The 18,219-nt window shown below is 50.3% G+C and overlaps 1 protein-coding gene across 2 annotated transcripts in view; it reads left to right on the top strand.

The window, feature by feature from the left end:
* KREMEN1 (kringle containing transmembrane protein 1) overlaps positions 1 to 16,146 on the top strand; it is a 62,247-nt gene extending 46,101 nt beyond the window's left edge. The window contains exons 6-9 of one of the 2 annotated variants that reach the window (XM_057744056.1): positions 8,221 to 8,553; positions 9,409 to 9,570; positions 10,661 to 10,745; positions 12,307 to 16,146. In XM_057744056.1, coding sequence (XP_057600039.1) covers positions 8,221 to 8,553; positions 9,409 to 9,570; positions 10,661 to 10,745; positions 12,307 to 12,475 — 749 coding nt within the window. In that variant the 3' untranslated portion in view covers positions 12,476 to 16,146. The remainder of the gene's footprint in view (positions 1 to 8,220; positions 8,554 to 9,408; positions 9,571 to 10,660; positions 10,746 to 12,306) is intronic. The other variant, XM_057744057.1, reaches the window with a different exon arrangement.
* The last annotated feature ends 2,073 nt before the right edge of the window (positions 16,147 to 18,219 follow it).

Genomic DNA, 18,219 nt, shown 5'->3' with positions numbered 1-18,219 from the left:
AATGTTTAAGGGAGAATAGTTGCCAAATATTGCGCTGCACATCCATCTAGCCTTTCATCTCCAGAGGTCATTGTTATAAAATCCTCTGTCTCAACACCCCAACCCAGGAGAGTATGTTGGCTGAGCTTACAAAGTGCCTGGTATACTCTTTTTTTTTTAATATTTATTTTATTTATTATTTTTATTTGTTGATTTATTTTTGGCTGCCTCAGGTCTTGGTTGTGGCACATGGGCTCTTCATTGCAGGCTCTCTTGTTGTGGCGTGCAGGTTTTCTCTCTCTAGTTGTGGCACGCAGGCTCCAGGGCACGTGGGCCCTGTAGTTGTGGCACATGGGTTCCCGAGTGCGTGGGCTCTGTAGTTTGCGGCACGCAGGCTCTCTAGTTGAGGTATGTGAGCTCAGTAGTTGTGGCGTGCAGACTTAGTTGCCCCTCAGCATGTGGGATGTTAGTTTCCTGAGATTCTCATCCCCTGCATTGGAAGGCGAATTCTTTACCGCTGGACCACCAGGGAAGTCCCTGCCTGGTATACTGTTAAGTGCAAAAGGGAGATAAACACTGAGTCCGTAGTCTGTAAGGCTTCATAAGAACGGTCATGTTGGGCCCTCCTGGCAGCCATCTGAGGAGGGCACTGTTGTCATCCCTCTCAGTGTGCAGAAGAGAGTCCCAGCATGTGGAGAGCTTAAATAGCCTGCTGGGGCTCACGCTACCACCAAGCCGTGGACCTGTAGTAAACAGCAGCAGAGTGTGTGGGCTCGCTACCTACTATTCTACTTTAAACAGAATATAGTGTTAATTTTTTTAATGGAAAATAAGTGTTGGTGAGAACATGGAGAAGTTGAAACCCTGTACGTGGCTGGTATAAACGTTAATGATACAGCTTCTTTGGAACAGTCTGGCAGTTCCTCAAAACGTGAAACAGAATTACCTTATGACCCAGTAATTCCACTCCTAGGTATGGACCTAAGAGAGCTGGAAACATATTTACACAAAAACTTGACACGAGTGTTCAGGACAGCGTTATTTGTAATAGCCGAGAAGCAGCAACAGCCCAAGTGTGCATCAGGGGATGAATGGGTGAACCAAATGTGGTCCATCCATACAAGGGAATGTTGTTTAGCCCCCAAAAGAAACGAAGTGCTGCCACCTGCCACAAGACGATGAACCTTGAAGACATGATGCTCAGGGACAGAAACCAGACACACTGGGCTGCATATTTTATGATTCCGTTTTTAAGAAATGTCCAGAATAGGCAAATCCGTACAGACAGAAACCAGATTAAAGGTTGCCAAGGGCTGGGGAGAGGGGAGGAATCAGAAGTGACTGCTCAGGAGGTACTGGTTTTCTTTTTGGGGTGATGAAAATCTTCTGGAATTAGATAGTAGTGGCGGTTGCACAACATTGTGACTATAGTAAATACCACTGAATTGTACACTTTCAAATGGTTAAAATGGTAAATTTCATATCAATAAAAATAAGTATAGTTTTTAATAAAATACCCTTTCATTCATTTAGCACATTTTTATTGGGTATCTGCAGTATGGCAGATAAATTATGTTTTATTTCACATAGTGCCTGTACTGGAAGTGCAAAATGGAAATAATTTGGTTTAAAGTCAGTCACCTTCGTGCCAGGTATCATCTTTGATACTAGAATATTTCTAGGAGATAGTACTGAGCCTCATACAAAAGTGCCCTAAGACAAATTAATTATGATGAAAAAAATTCCTCTCTATCGAGTGCTTGTTGCTTCATGCTAGACTTGATGCTGGGGCATTTGTTTATTTTTATTTATTTTGTTGTTGTTGTTGCTCTTTATTTGGTTATTTAATCCTTGCAACAGCCCAGTCGATAAGGAGACTGTGGATCAAAAGATTAAATAAACTTGTCCACGCTAGTAAGTGCCAGAGCCAGGATTCAGACTCAGGTTTGCCACATTTATTTTTCTATTTTCAGCAACTAAAATCCCTTTTATTAACAATAACAAAATAGGTCATAATAACAGACCCAGTTTAACACTTTAAAAGTATGTGAACAAAGTTTGCGCCATCTCTCTGATCACAATCAAGCTGGCCGCTTCTGTGGGCCTCCAGAAGCTGCCCCTCTGGCTTCCGTGCCCTCGAGGACTAGCAACAGTGGCACCGAGAGGCCGCCTCCTCCAGCCTTCAGAGGCCCTGATGTGTGCTGACCAGCAGGGCCCCTGACAGCAGCCAACTCATAATTCACACCCCACAGCTTTGTAAAGAAAGGTACAGAATGCAGCACTGTGGAAACAGTCTGTACGGGAGTAAAGTAGTTTACAGAGTTTATGTACCTCCTCATGGAGATCCTAGTGATCCACTGGATGAGGCTGAGCGTTTCGCAGATGGTGAGTGCGGACTGTCCCGTAACTGGGAGGGCAGAGGTGCCCCTCTAAAGAGATTGGAGGAGTTAGAGATGTGAGAAAGGGGCCAGGTTGCAGTGTCTGCGTTCCCAGAACAACAGCCTCGGGAGAGACGGGCAGAAGCCGTCTGCTCAGTCCTTGTTGCCACATCAAGAGATTTGTCACAGGCTCTGTGGCTGGTTTTCCAGCAGGCTCTCGTGAGCCTAGGGAGGTTGCTGAGGTAGGTTGTGTTCTGTGTGTAAATGCAGCGCTGATGGAGGCTTCAGAGCCTCTGCTGCCCCCAAAATTTAAGGTATTGAATTAAGAGAACTAAATTGAAGGTCAGATAGGCGGGTGTCAGCAGTGGGTCACAGGGACTGCCCAGGCTGGCCTCTTGACCTCCCTCAGCTTCTAGGCACTGAGGGAAGAAGTGAGTCGTAGTGGTTGGGTCTTACATGGTAACATTAGTGGAGCACTTACATTTACAGGGCACTGCGCTGTCCTCTTCCCATGCATTCTCTCCCTTAATTCTCATAATACTGTGAAGCAGGTACTGTTATCCTTATTTGCCCCACAAGAAATCTGAGGCTTATAAAAGTTTAGTAACTTGCCCAAAGCCCCACAGATAGAGATCCTGCCCTCATGGAACTTATATTTTGGTGGGAAGAGAGGAGATTAATGGTAAAAAAGATTGAGGGCCTAAGGACAGATAGGATCTGACAGCTGGAACTATATTAGTAACTGTATTTCATAGATTTCAAGATGCCATCAGTTGTGAGATGCAACATTATTTTATATGCCACTGAGGGAAAAAAGTGCCTCCAATTAAACAATGACATACATTGACTGAAAGACACATCCCAGGTTGTGTGTCAGGCCAATGTCCCCTTCAAAAAATAAGATTTTGAATATATAACTGTTTCAAGTTTCCTTATTATCTGCACTGCGTTTCCTTTTTTTCCTGACTTATCACTGAACTTTAATAATCCATCATGGATGTCATGTGTTTATTCTCAAAATTGCTGAACTGGATGTGCTGTCAGCACGGCACACAGCTGGGAATTGAAGGTTCTGAGTTTAATGTCTGCCTTTGCTGTTAAAATGTCAGTTTAACCTGATAATCAGTTTTCATTTCAAATAGTAATAGTAAAATAGCTAACACGTAACTGAGCTTGTACTGTATGCCAGATCTCATACTAAACAGTTTACATGTATCAACTCACTTTAATTCTTGTAACCTCGTGAGGGAGAAAGTATTATTAATTTCATTTTGTAGAAGAGAAAACTGAAGTATACAGAAGATAAGTATCTCGCTCAAATTCATGGTTAGTACATGGTGAAGTCAAGATTAGAACCCAGGAATCTTTTTTAAATTTAGGTTTATTTAGGTGAAATTACATACAGTAAAATCACCCTTTTAGTAGCATAGTCCAGTAAGATTTCACAAATATACATGCAGTCAAGATACAGGACATTTTTGTCACCTTGGAAAGTTCTCTCCTGCCCCTTTGTGTTCACCAGCCGCAGCCCTCAGCTGCCACTGATCCCGTGTTCCATCTGTATGGTTTTGTGTTTTGAATAAAGTCATGTAAGTGGAATCACACAGTTAAACATTTGTGTCTGGCTTCTTTCACTTAGAATACTTTTGAGATTCACCCGTGTTTGTTTCAGTATTTCCTTTTTATTGCTAAGAAGCATTCCTTTGTGCAAGTGTATCACAACTCATCCATCATTTACCAATCGATAAACGTGGGTCTGTGATAAAGATACTGTACAGCTGCTATACACATACATGTACAGGTATTTGACGAGCATGTGTTTGCATTTCTCTTGGGTGAGTACCTAGGAATTCCAGCATTTCTGAGCTGTACATTAAGTGCGTATTCAGTATTTATAAGATACCATCAGCTGTTTCCCCAAGTGGTTGTACTGTTTTGTACTCTGACCAACAATATACGAGACTTCCAATTGCTCCACATCCTCACCTGTGCTTTTGTATTGCCTGTTTTTTAATGTTAACCATTCTATCAGGTGTGTCATGTTAACTCATGGTTTTACTTTGCATTTCCGTAATTTGTAATGATGTTGAACATCTTTTTATGTTCTTATTTGCCATCTGGTATCATAATCTTTTTTTTTTTTTTTTTAAACACAATGCAAGAGCCAGGATTTTAATCTGGGTTTCATTATATATTGGTATCATATTCTTTTGGCCTAAAGAAGTTCCTTTAGCAGTTTTCTCTAATGCTGGTCTACTGTCAGTGGCTTCTCTCGGCTTTTGTTTGAGAAAGCATTATTTCACCTTCATTTTTTTTTGGTCGTGCATGTGGGACCTTAGTTCCTCAACCAGGAATTGAACCCAGGCCCCAAAAGTGAAAGCTTCAAGTCCTAACCATTGGACTGACAGGGAATTCCCTTTGCTTTTTTTTTTTTTTAAGATTTATTTTATTTTTTGTTTTTTTGGCTGCATTGGGTCTTTGTTGCTGCGCACAGGCTTTCTCTAGTTGTGGTGAGCAGGGATTACTCTTCCGTTGTGGTGCGTGGGTTTCTTATTGCCGTGGCTTCTCTTGTTGTGGAGCGCGGGCTCTAGGCATGCAGGCTTCAGTAGTTGCGGTGCATGGGCTCAGTAGTTGTGGCTCGCCATCTCTAGAGTGCAGGCTCAGTAGTTGTGGTGCACAGGCTTAGTTGCTCCACAGCATGTGGGATCTTCCCAGCCCAGGGATCAAACCCGTGTCCCCTGCATTGGCAAGCAGATTCTTAACCACTGCACCACCAGAGAAGCCCCTGCTTTTTAAATTTTTGTTTTATTTGCTTGGAGATTGCTGAGAATCTTAAATAACCTTTCATCAACTTTAGAGCATTCTTAGCCATTATCTCTTCAACTATTTCTTCTATCATATTCTCTTTTTCTTCTCTTTTTGGGACTCCAATTATGTATCGTTAGACCATTAGATAATTTCCCTCTAGCTGTTGGAGGCTCTGTTCTACTTTTTTTCGTTTGTTTTTTTCTCTGTGTTTCATTTTGGATAATTTCTACTGACCTATTTTCTTTTCTGTTTTTAAAAAAATTATTTATTATTTTTAGCTGTGTTGGGTCTTCGTTGCTGCCCACAAACTTTCTCTAATTGTGGCGAATGGGGGCTACTCTTCATTGCAGTATGTGGGCTTCTCAATTGCGGTAGCTTCTTTTGTTGCGGAGCACATTGGCTTCAGTAGTTGCAGTATGTGGGCTCAGTAGTTGTAGGTCACTAGCTCTAGAGTGCAGGCTCAGTAGTTGTAGCGCACGGGCTTAGTTGCTCCGAGGCGTGTTGGATCTTCCTGGAGCAGGGTTCGAGCCCGTGTCCCCTGCATTGGCAGGTGGATTCTTAACCGCTGCACCACCAGGGAAGTCCCTACTGACCTATTTTCAAATGTGTTGATTCTTTCCTCAGCTGTATGTAATCTGTTTCTAAGCCCATCAAAGGAATTCTTCATCTCTAATATTATTTTATTTCTAGCATTTACATCCAACTGTCTTTTATAGTTTCCATATTTCTGCTGAAATTTCCAATCTGTTCAAGTGTGTTGTCCATCTTTCCCCCTAGATATTTTCTTCCTTGTAGTTCTGATGTCTAGGTCATTATTGACCTGGTTCTGTGGACTGTTTTATCTCCCTTTTTAAAAATTGAGATATAATTGAGATATAACACTGTATTTTTAGGTATACAACATAATCACTCGATATGTATATATATCGTGACATGATTAGCAGATGTATTGTCTCTTGACAATGTCTTTTATTTTCCTTTCTTTCTTGCTTGCTTTAATGTTTTGTGTGTTGTAATATTGTATTGAATACTATACACTATGTGTAGAAGGAGAGAAGAGGCTGAGGAAGTGTATTTACATCTGGAAGTGGGCAGGCCTGCCCGCTGTGGGGATTGAGCCTTTCTATCTATCAGTGCTCGAGCCGGGTTTGGGTTTCCCTGTTTCTGTCTTCACCTGCAGTGCACATCGGGCTTCACATTCCTCTGGCGATGGCTGCTGTTACCTGGTGCTCAGTGTGGAGCCTGGGCTACCAGTGGGGTTATTTCATTGTTCCCGTTCCACCCTCAGCTTTGAGCAGTTCCTCCATGCCCATGACCTTTCCCCTCCGTCAATGGTTGACTTCTGCTACTTGTTACTTGGTGCTGTGCTCATGGTGCAGTCAGGGATTCTTGGTTCTCCTGCCCCATCCTCCATCTTAGACACGTCATGTTGCTGGGCTTCAGGGGCAGGGCCTTTCCAGCATCCCCGAATACCCCTCTCCCAGCAGCCGAGCACTGCCTTGTATCTGTAGGGGATTCCAGGAAGAAGAGGGTCTCCTGCTCCTCCGTTGGGTAGCAGACCTCTGCTTTGCATTGGTGCAGGATCCTGGGTCTCAAGGCAACCAGGGGCTGATGGCTTTTGCCTCTGCTCTTTGCGCAGAAGCAATGAGTCTTTGACAGGAACAAGAGAGTCTCCTGCTCCCTCCCCAGGGACAGACAGATTTGCTTCTATGCTGGACCTGGGAGCAGCAGGGTTTACTGCCCCTCTCCTTGCAGCTTAAGGCCTTTGCTTCCTTTGAGAGAAGGGTCCTGGAAGAGGGCAGGGTTTCAGGCCTGTCCCCCAGCAGTGCCCCATCACCTCCTGCTCACTGGTGCCACCAATGGGGACCCTTTGGTCTCCTGCCCTGCCCTGGTCATTCTTGTGGGCACTGGGTGGAGGCCTACACAGTACTGCTTGCAGGTGAGTGCAGACTCCTGTTGTGTCCAGGCCCCCATCATCCTGGACTGAGAGGCTAGCTCACATTCAGCCTTTAGAAATGTGTTAAAATTTTAGCTGCTTTCTTCTTACTTGCTTTCATGGCAGCCCCGTCTTCCTCTTGTTCTCTGTTAACGATGAAGCACTTTGTGTGGCCTGACTCTCCTCAGAGAGGCTTCTTACTTTTTAGAATTAAATTGCCTTAGTTGTCTTGAGACCTCAGCTTTCCGATGGGTTGAAGAAAAGTTCTGAGCTTTTTCTCGTTGTTAGAGTGGAAGCACCCTGGTATGCTTTCTGCATCCTAACGGGAAGCAGAGCTCCCTGAAAGCCGGCCTTTTAAATCCCAGCCCTACCCTCTCTCTCCAGGACTTTCATTTCCAGGATCTTATCTGCACTTCAGCACATACGATACAGTGAAGTGGTGGTATCCCCTTCCTAGAACCTGCCCCTCAGAACCAGGAGTCCATAGACATCAAATGTGCTGCTGCATAGTGATCAGTGAGTTTCCTGTCTGCAGAAGGTCATTTCTTGTGCCAGTTTCCCACTTGAAAAACAAGTGTGGCGCCACATTTGAGCCTAATCTCCCTAAGGTACCCAGGATGCTCTCGGCTTTTTATGACCTCATCTCACTGACCGCCCCCAGCAGAGAGGTCTTGTGTTTTCATGTGCTTTGTTTCAGCTATCCTCGCACATTCATGTGATACGGGAGCAAGTGGGTGGTGGTCCCTCCACCCTCAAAGCTGAGAGATGCAAGAGGCCTGGATGTGAAGTGTGGCCCCTGGGATCACATGACCCAGCTGATCCCGAACCCAGACTCTCTGATGCAAGCCCATCCCCCGCCTGGACCACACCACTGTGCTGTGTGGTAACTTTAAGGTCTCCTGGGCAAAAAAAAAAAAAAGGCTCCAGTCATTTGTTCAGGGTTTAAGCGATTCATTCTGTGATTCAATCCTGAAACATAAGACAGTCTGGTTTTGCAGACAACAAACAACATCCCAAACTGGATCCTGTCAGCTAGGAAGTTTTGTTTGTTACAGGTTGGAAAGCGAGCCCTGTGGCTGAGCCCCTGGCTGAGGGCTGGTGTCCTTTTGTCTCCTGCAGCTCTGGTCGGCGCCTGCGGTGGGAATTACTCGGCCAGGACTTCTGTGGTCTATTCCCCGGACTTTCCCGATGCGTACGCAACAGGGAGGGTCTGCTACTGGACCATCCGGGTCCCGGGAGCCTCCCACATCCACTTCAGCTTCACCTTGTTTGACATCCGGGATTCCGCAGACATGGTGGAGCTGCTGGACGGCTACACCCACCGCGTCCTGGTCCGTTTCAACGGGAGGAATCGCCCACCGTCATCCTTTAACATCTCTCTGGACTTTGTCATTTTGTATTTCTTCTCTGATCGCATCAATCAGGCCCAGGGATTTGCTGTCTTATACCAAGGTAAGACCCCGGCCTCCTCAGGCTCCCCTCACACCCCATTGTGCTGTGCAGACCTCGGGCAATTTTTGTTGGGAGGACTACATGTCAGGACCTGCCCACTCAACTTGCAGGTCTTCCCACCCCCCGTTTTATAACTTGAACATGCTTCACGATACAGAAACGAGGTGCCACCTGTGAGTTCTGCTATTTTAGTTGTTGTCATGACAGTTTTCACAGGAGGGTTAAAAGAATAACTGAAAGAAAGAGCTGAGTTGGGTGGAATCGGACGGTTCCGAAGAGGCCACTTGGTCCATCCTCCTGCCTCTGAACATCCCAGCCAATCCCCAAAGCCTGGCTTACCATCTTCAGACCCTCCTAACATGGAGCTGCACTCCTGCCCCTGTAATGTGGACACACGTGTGCTAGGCACAGCTCCTTGCCCACACGTGAGAACACAGCAGGTGTCCATGACCTGGCAGTCTCTGTCCTGGACGTCAAGGGCCTCGAGAAGAGTTCAGTCAGTGTGAGGCTACAGGAAAGAGGAGGAGGTCTCCCCGTGGGTGGGGCAGGCTGGAGAAACTGGTAGGATTGGGGCAGACAGATAGGAAGGAAGAGGGCCTTCCAGGCAGAGGGACCAGAGCTGCAGAGGCACAAGGTAAGGAAAACCCTAAAGCGTGTTCAGGTGTCCACGCAGAGACCCGTCAGATGGCTCCTTCAGAGCCAAGGCTGGTAGGTTCTGCTGTGAGGCCAGTGGGGCCAGTGAAGAGAATTGGCCCCCACACTGAACCAGAGAAAACTGCCTTCTCTTCATAACTAGTGGCTCCTCTTCATTGTCTCCACCAGCTCTCCCCCAGCTAATTCCTTTTGATCTTCCAGCCGTCAAGGAAGACCCACCACAGGAGAGGCCCACTGCCAACCAGACGCTGGCTGAGGTGATCACGGAGCAGGCCAACCTCAGCGTCAGCGCTGCCCGGTCCTCCAAAGTCCTCTACGTCATCACCACCAGCCCCAGCCACCCATCCCAGACCGTGCCAGGTAGCAGTTCCCGGGCACCATCAAAGGGGTGGGAGCCACAGAGCTTGGAGGCAGCACCCTTGGCGGTTACAGAAATAGAGTGCTGTTGGGTTTTTCTCTTTCTGAGGCAGGTTTGGGCTCCTGGCCTTGGAAGGACATTTTCTCTTCAGCTTGATTCCTTAGTCCTTAGGTAAAAGTGCTCACCACCAAGATCCAACATGGGTGCCTTTAGTACATGGTTGTTAATCAGCTAATCCAGTGTTTTCTACGGCCCTAAGTCGTAGCTCGCCAAGTGCATCAGCAGTTGCCCGAGCTCTGTGTATTCAGTCATTCAGAAGATACGTAAGTGCTTTAATGCTGCCAGGCTCTGTTGTAGGCACTGGACTGTACGATGAACCACACAAAATCCCTGCCCTCCTGTGGCTTATAAGTGGAAGGAGAAAAACAAGAAACAAAATGAAAAGTCAGTGACCAGAGCTGTGAAGGCAGGTCCTGCAGGAGACAGGTAGAGAGGGGGTAGTGATCTTGTGGTTCAGGCTGGCTAACTTGGTCGCGTACAGACTGTCATGCTCTCTTTTCTGCCGAGGAAGTTGGAGCCTTTATGAGGTGGTAGAGCTGCAGATACCATTCGTGATTCCCTGGACTAGAGGTTTTCCCCTGCAGGACCCACAATAGGAAGTCGGGGAGGAGAACCCCTCCCTGTGTATCCTATTGGTTGTGTATCTGTAGGATTTCACAGGTCACACATCCCATTCCTCAGATAAGGAAACAGGCTAGCGAGTTTATGTAATTCATCTGCGGTTGCACAGTGGTTCCAGTAGCAGAGACAGAATGTGCACTACCCCTTTCAACTCCGAGTTGAGTGTGCTTTGGACCACACTGCCTGCCTGTCTCCAAGAGAGAGTCTAGAACAAGGCGAGGTGCTCTGAAGGCCTGGGGCTCCCGGCCAGCCCAGCTCGAGCTGCGTTCCGTGGCTGCCCCTGCGTGCAGGGAACTCCTCTGCCAGGCCTGCCTCTCTGAGCTGCCAGGGCTCACTCAGGGCCACACACAGACCTCCTTCTGAAAAGCGAGCTCACACACACAGTCCAGTCATCCCTGTCTTTTGCACTTGCAGGATGGACAGTGTATGGCCTGGCAACGCTCCTCATCCTCACAGTCACAGCCATCATAGCAAAGATGCTTCTGCACATCACCTTCAAGTGAGTACGAGCGCCACCCGACTCCGGGAGCGGAAGGCTCAGAGCTCCTTTCCTACTGCGCTTCAGTTGTCTGAGAGCACTTGTAACATCAGAACATAACTCCAAAGCCCTCAGTGCTGGGCATCGTGAGGCCATAGACATTCCTCATTCTCTGCAGAGTGAAATGTACAACTGGACAAATCTCACTATGGTTTGAGGGATTGTGTTTGCTACTGGGTCTAAAGGATACGATTTCAAGGAGAATTGAAACAGTCTGGGCATAAAACAGGACAATTTCCATTTTTTGGCTTGTGCTGGCCCCTTGAAGAGATCTTTACGTAAGAGCAGAGATTCCTAGGCCAATACCAGGCATATTTCCTGATGCCTTCTAGAAGCTGTGAGACATTCTTAGGAAGAGAATTCCAACATTCTATTAACTATTGCTTAATAATTACTTAAGCTTTTAAAAGCTTCATCCTTCAATTGTGACCAATTTGGAAAAAAATATTTTTTCCCTTACTTCCGCTGTCCAGGCTTAACTGTTCTGCCTTCCAGGAAAGGGGTAATTGTTCGTGCTCTGATGTTTATGTACGTACAGAGCGGGGTGCTAATTTTCCTCACCCTCTGCTCTCTCCCCTGTGGTTCCTGTTCCAGACTCTCTCCATTTCTTTATTTTTACCCCAGTTTTACTGAGATGTAATTGACATAAAGGCTCTCTCCATTTCAAGGCCTTCCTGATTATTGGTGTCCTGTAAAAGCTACCTTTTCCCTGACCTTCTGCCACAGACGTTGTTGTACATTAAATGCTGGCTCCTCCATTGCACTGTAAAGGTTGCCCTTGGCCACTTTGGCAGCCCCCATAGGCCTCTCCTCCCTGCACTTTACACTTTTCAGTGGAAACAATGTCCTTATTATTGTTTTCTGAGCTTCTGTATATGTGTTTCTCTTTTTTTTTTTAAGTCACAGTTCACACGTTCTGGGGGAGCCTCTCAGGCACAGTCCCATCTGCATGTCCCCCCACAGCAGGGAGAGAGCAGGATGCTCTCTATAGGGCCCAGCACCATACCCCACGCTGAGGCCCCGGAGCTCATGTCCGACTCCTATCTGACATCAAGTCCCTCTGCAGCTTCCCTGCCAAGCAGCCCTGGGGTCTGGCATGGGGGTGGGGCAGGTGTGGGCAGAAAGGCAGGACCACTCCAAGCAGAGCAGGTTTGCCTTCATCCTATTTAGCTAGGTGAAATTCCAGATTAGTGTCATTTGAAATAGTTCTTCTGCTTAAAAAGAAAGAAGAATTTTGAAAACTCGTAATCTCTCAGGCCAGCCCTTTCCAGATTGGAATAACCCTGCCAGCTGGGTTTTTCGTTCCACTGAGCTGGAACCTGCCCCACTGCACTGCCACCCCACAGGGCCGGGTCCCCCGCACCGCAGTCCCTCAGGTCTCTAAAGGCAGCTGTGAGGTTTCCCAAGGCCTCGCCTCAGCAAATGGCCCGTTTTATAGGTATAGGTGTCTCATGAGGTGGTAGGTTGTTTTGGACACTTTGTTCCATTCTATTTGAAAAATTAAGTTATTTTTGTTTGACAGATCCCATCGAGTTCCTGCCTCGGGGGACCTTAGGGACTGTCATCAACCAGGGACGTCGGGGGAAATCTGGAGCATTTTTTATCAGCCTTCCACTTCAATTTCCATCTTTAAGAAGAAGCTCAAGGGTCAGAGTCAACAAGATGACCGTAATCCTCTTGTGAGTGACTAAAAGCTCCCCTCTCCGTGCCCAGGACACGAGATCCCTCTGAGCTCGAGGACCCTGGGGACCACCTCTCCCGTGGTTTCCTTTGACCGACCCTTCCCTGCCTCTCCCTCGGCCTCTTTTGGGGCACCAGCCACAGGGGCAGCATAGCCTGGATTCGACCTGCTTCATCACTGCACTTAGGAGAGAGAGTGAAAGTCCCAGCGTCGTGCTTCCTGCATCTCTCTCTCTCTCTCTCTCTGATCTAGGAGCGGGGGGTCGGGACAGTGGGGTGAGATGATAGGGGTGGGTGTGTCCAGCACTGGGCTCAGGTACGTTCTAGACAACTGTCAGGTATTGGTTAGGTAGCGCTTCTTCTCAGTTTTGTCCACACGCAGATTGCTTTTCCTGGTCTTTATGGTTTGAAACAGGCCAGGCAGAGAGAGTTCTGAGGCTCTCCCGGGGGTTGGCCTGGTCCTGTACTCTGGGCATTAGCTCCCCAAAGTGTGACGGAGGCCTGTGCTCCATGCTAACTCTGGGGCTTTGCTCTCTGGTTGAGGACGGGCTGCCTCCAGCCTGGGAGGCCCTGTCACGTCAAACCTGACACCTCCACACTCGGGCTTCTTCCTGTGGCTTCTTTCTGCAGCCTGTTGACCAGCAGACAAGTTTGAGGGGTGGTCATAGGAAACATCCATTGGTTTCTTCATGCAGCAGACCCTCCCGAAAGCTTTTCGAGGCGCTCAGTAGATCCTTGCTGGGCTGGGTTTGGTGGCCTCGCCCCCGAGCAGCTCGTGGTGCCGTGGAGCCTGAACCAGGCCCTATCTCGAGATTCCTAAGCTGACTCTCAGTTCAGAACAGGGGGTGTAAACATGGTTGAGCATCCAGGAAGCATAGTGTGACACAGGGTGCCAGCAGTCTCTCCTTTTACATGTCCCTCATTTTAAAAGAGGATGAAAAATTCCCCACGGCCTGTGCTCTCTGCAGCCTCCGTGCCCCTGCTTGTGGGGACAGGGTGGGCTCTGGAATGGCTCAGTGGGGAAGGAGAGGGCTCTTGTCCCTGGTCCCACAACCCTGCCGCCAGACGGGAAGGGGAGCCGCAGAGAGCAGCATGCAGGGTGGGGAGGGAGGGCGTGGGGACCGGAGCCCCTCGGAGGAAAGGCCTCCACGGACTGAGAGCTGCACGGCCATGGGCAGCTGGAGTCAGTGCCATCCCGTCCAGAAGCCCTGCCGTCCGAGAGCAGCCTTGGCCACAGCAGCCGGGAGAGCACCTGGGCCTCCGAAGGCAGGGCCTGGCTTCTGTCAGAGCGCGGCTCTCCGGCAGGCACTCAGGCCATGGGCCTCGGTGTGCCTCTGGCCTCACAGGTTCCTTGTTTGGGGCACTTCGACCCCATCCCCGAGCCCCTGAGCTACTGCCCACTGAGGCCTTCCCTAGGGGTCTGCCACGCTGGCAGCCATTTGCACCCCGTTCCCAGAAAGAGGGTGCATGGGGCCAGCTGGGAGGTGACACCGGCAACCAGGAGAGACACTGGGAGCTGGCAGGGAGAGGGGTGTTCAGAGGGGAAAGTGTGTGTCCACAGGAGGGCCAACGTGCTGTCCCAGTCACTGGGTAAGGCTTTGATCTGAAAAGGGCGGTGACCCCCTGGAGCAGCTGTCTGCCGGCCCCGGTATCTGGAGACAGGCCTGCTGCATGCAAGGACCACTGGAATATACTGACGTGTGCAGTCTCCCCTCCAAGATATTCCTGGCCTTCATGGAATCTCCTCTCAAACACAAGTGTCAGGTGTGTGTGGTCGCAGAGGGCCCTGTGCTGTGAATAAGTCCATGAGCAGCACAGAGGGAATGTGGAATCCTGCCTGGGAGGGCGCCACCCGGCCAGGGGCAGTTGCTCACAGCCGTGGGCTCCCTCTGATCACTGGCCTTGGTGCGTCCTGTGGGCTCGCCTGCCCTCTTCACACTTCGTGACTTCAGGTCACAGTGTGTCTGAGCAGCTGGCACAGCCCTTTCTCAGAGATCCCAGAAGAGCTGTGACCCCAGTGCTGTCCTTCCTGCCACCCTGGGCACAGCCCAGCACTTCAGGATGCACTTACCGTCCCAGGAGCAGCCCCGGAAAACCCACACCGGCCTCAGGACGGGGTGGGTGGTGGGGGGAGCAGAAAGGGCCATAAATTGTCCCAGGCCCACCTCCATAAATGTGACCCGGCCACGACCTTGGCTGGAACCTGTCAGCCACACCCCTCCAGAGGGACCCCCGTGGCTGAGTAAACACCCGAGACAAAAATTGTCCCAGAAGAGGGGAGGTGCACACCTGGGAGCACCAAAGGAGGAAGCACTTGGTCTGCTAAGAAACCACTTTAGAGGCCAGAAAGTGGGGGTTGGAGGAGACTAGAAAGGGTGGCCCTGAGAAAAGGGTGAGGCCTCCCCTTTCTGGGTGTGAGCGAGGTAACCAGGTTGCCGTAACTTCTGAAGTGTGGGCTGTGGCTCAAGACGCCAGTCAGCCAGGAACCCGCAAAGATCAAAGCTCTCGCAAGCACAGCTGTCCAGGCCCTTAGGCCAAACCCGTGGGGCTGCGCGCCTGGACACGGCCCCACCCGCACGGCCCATTGTCAGCCCCAGGCAGGAGTGGCCGACCTGCTCCGTGTCCGGCCAGGTCGTCCTGACACCAGCGGGGCATGCAGCCCATCACCAAGGCCCCGTGCGTCCTGGCACTTCCTCTTCCCGAGCACTTACAGAGGGACGGCCTCCAAGGTCCCGTCGCCTTGTGTGACGATCACCCCAGGCCTCCCGCAAAGCCAGGCGGGCCCCCACTCTGTAGCCCAGTCACCTGCTGCCCTCTTGGGTTTCCAGTCTCCTCCTTGCTGTTTGATGTCTGCTTTTGCTACCACCTTGGGAATGTTTAACCTTTTGATTGTTTCCTCTGGTGTCTTTGTTTACCTTCCTCACTGTTCTACCTCCTGGCCAGGGCTCTCAGCTTAGCTGCCCTGGCACGGGGTGTTTTCCAGACCTTCCAGCCGCAGCTGCCTTCCCTCAGGCTGGCTGGCTCGGGGGACAGGGCCTCACCCTCTGGCTGCAGACCCCAGGGGGCCCATCTCCCTGGTTCCTGTCTTGCCAAGTTGAACATACTCAACAAGGCAGCAGTGGGGTGTGGAGGAAAGTCTGAGGTCAATCTGCTGCTTCAGAGAGGACGCGCTGTCAGGAGCACATGGTTGGGAGGCTGCCGCCTCGGGGTCCACACAGCGCTAGGACCCGCCCACATCGACTCACCTTCCCGCAGGAATCCTGACTTTGGATGACAAGGCTTTATGTGTAAATATGCTCTTAATATGCAACTTTGAGAATAAAATAGAAACATCATGTATTTTAAAATATAAGATGAAGTGTGACGCACTGTATACAATTTAATATATATTTTTAGGATTTTGTTATTTAAGAAAATGGAATGTAATGGTACTTAACTTTTACAAAAGAGAGAAAAATGTTATTTTTACCGTCTGGAGGAAATAAATATTCTCATTGTTGTAGAAACCGTGATGGGCCGTAGGTCGTCATGTTTACGGGGAGGCTTCCAGTCCCTGGGGCCAGGAAGGTGTCGTGCTGGGAGACCTGGGCTCTCCGCTTCGATATTCCCGTCAGCGTCTCCCAGTCGCTCAGCTCTCGTCACACCTCTGACCCACAGCCGATCTCCGGCTGGTGAGGTCTGACGAGTCGGGATTCCAAATGCACACAGTGCACAGTGGACACAGGGTGGCCACAGGCACGGGCACAGGGCTCTGCTCTCAGAAAGCCTGGGTCCGAAGTGGCCTCGGTTCGGTCGGTCCACCCCCACCTCCTGTGAGATGTACAGCACCTCCGGCTGAGAAGGTCGAGGAGGCAGCGGGCTGCATGACTTTTCGTCCGCGTGGGTTTCCCTGCCTTTCAGAACAGCCGGCGCTTCCCCTCCCTTTCCCTCCGGCCGCTTCCTTTTCAATAACATGGAAGAAGCTCCGGTGAGCGTTGCCCTCTCCTGTGAGGTGCCGTGCACCTTGCAGCCCTTTTAGCGGGTCCTGAGGAAGCTGAGGCCCAGAAAGGAGCAGTAACTGAGAGCACGCCCGAGTCAGCCTGCAGGACTCAGCTCCCACCGTTGGTTCGCTGTGGGGCCAGGGGTGTAAAACAGGGAGGCTCTGAAGGTTTCAGTGGAGGAGCAATGTCCGATTCCTAGTCGAGAGGGACTTCCTGCTTGCATTCGGAAAACAGGTGAGAGTAAGACCAAGGGCGAAGAGGCCAGTGGGGAGATGCCAAGGGCCTGGTGAGGCCCCAGACCAGTGCCGTGAAGGGAGGGGAGGGCCTGAGAGAGGCAGCTGGCCACCTCCACAGGCCAGGGGCCCGGCTCACCCCCCAACCCCACTGCTTACCACGTCACCTTGGGCAAGTGGGTCCCCCAGGGTCCTGTTTGCTCACCTGTCAGGTGAGGGTAATTACAGTACTCACGTCATGGAGTTGCAATGAGTATTACCTGTGGTATGTTTTCAGTAAGTGGTAGCTGTTCCTTGTTATTCTAGAGTGGAGCTGGGGGTGCAGACCAAGGGAGTGTCTAGGGTGATGCCCAAGTATCCTGACTTAGGTGCTGAGGGGAGAGAGGCCAGTCTTTGTGATAAAGGACATAAAAGGCGCCAGATTAGAGAGAAAACATGCTGAGTTCTGTTCGGGTGGAGTCGAGTGAGGTCCCGCAGGACACGGAGGCAGTGCTGTCAGGCCCTTGACAGGCAGCCTGAGACCCAGGGCGGGTCAGGCCTGGGCACCGCAGCCCAAGGAAACAGGGGCGCAGATGACATCCCCTGGGGTGTGTCTGGGGCCACCCAGGAGGCTGCTGAGGGCAGTGTCACAGACACAGGCAGATGAGGGGGAGCCTGGGCAGGACCGGGTTGGGGGGCTGGCTGGTGGGGCAGGAGAGGGGGTAGCCCTGGAAACCAGCCTGCCTGATACAGGCACACAGCCACTGCTGGTTCCGTGAGCCCCAGGTCCAAATTCTCAGGGGGCGATTTGCCGGGCAAGGTCTCCCTGCTTCCGCCAGTTATGGCGAGGAGAAAGGGGGCACGTTACCACCACGTTAGACACAGACGTGTTCTTAAGAGCAGTGCCTGGACCACCTGACTCAGAATCCCTGGTGTGCTTGTTCAAAATACAGGTTCCTGGACCCCACGCCAGACCTACCAGAATCCCCGGGAAGCTTCTCAGTGATGCTGTCACTCACTGAAGTGTGACAACCCTCTTACCTTGAGACGTTTGGTTGGTAATCACCTTCTCTGAACCGAATTGTCCACTTGTAGGCAGTGGCCTTAAGTTCCACTGGCTGCTTCCTCCGCCATCCACAATGTATCGGTTATTCAACTTTGAAGGCTGTGTCACTGCAGAGATTCATCTCGGGACAGAGTGGGGCAGGGGAGGAGAGCTGCACAGCCCAGCAGCCATTGCAGACACTTCTCTGGAAGGTGCTGCCTTGACGCGAGGTTTGTGTCCTCTCCCCTCCTGACCTCAGCCTGCACCCAGGCAGCCAGCCCTAACCTGCTGTGGCCATTGAAACATGATGGCACCTCAAAGGCCAGTTTCCTTCGAGTGTTTATCTTTGAGCTCTCCTCTCTCTCCCAGAAGCTCTTTCCTTCCCTGAAGGAAAATATTTTTAATGGCTGGTAGAAAACAAATGGGGCGGCCTCGCTGGTGAACTTAGAGACGGATCCGCCTGCAGTAGAAAAATAAATACATGCAGCCAGAATGCACACAACTGTCCTGCCTAAAGC

The sequence above is a fragment of the Hippopotamus amphibius genome, chromosome 8, assembly GCF_030028045.1.
Source record: "Hippopotamus amphibius kiboko isolate mHipAmp2 chromosome 8, mHipAmp2.hap2, whole genome shotgun sequence".
NCBI lineage: Eukaryota > Metazoa > Chordata > Mammalia > Artiodactyla > Hippopotamidae > Hippopotamus > Hippopotamus amphibius.
This window is presented reverse-complemented; position numbering and strand designations above follow the sequence as displayed.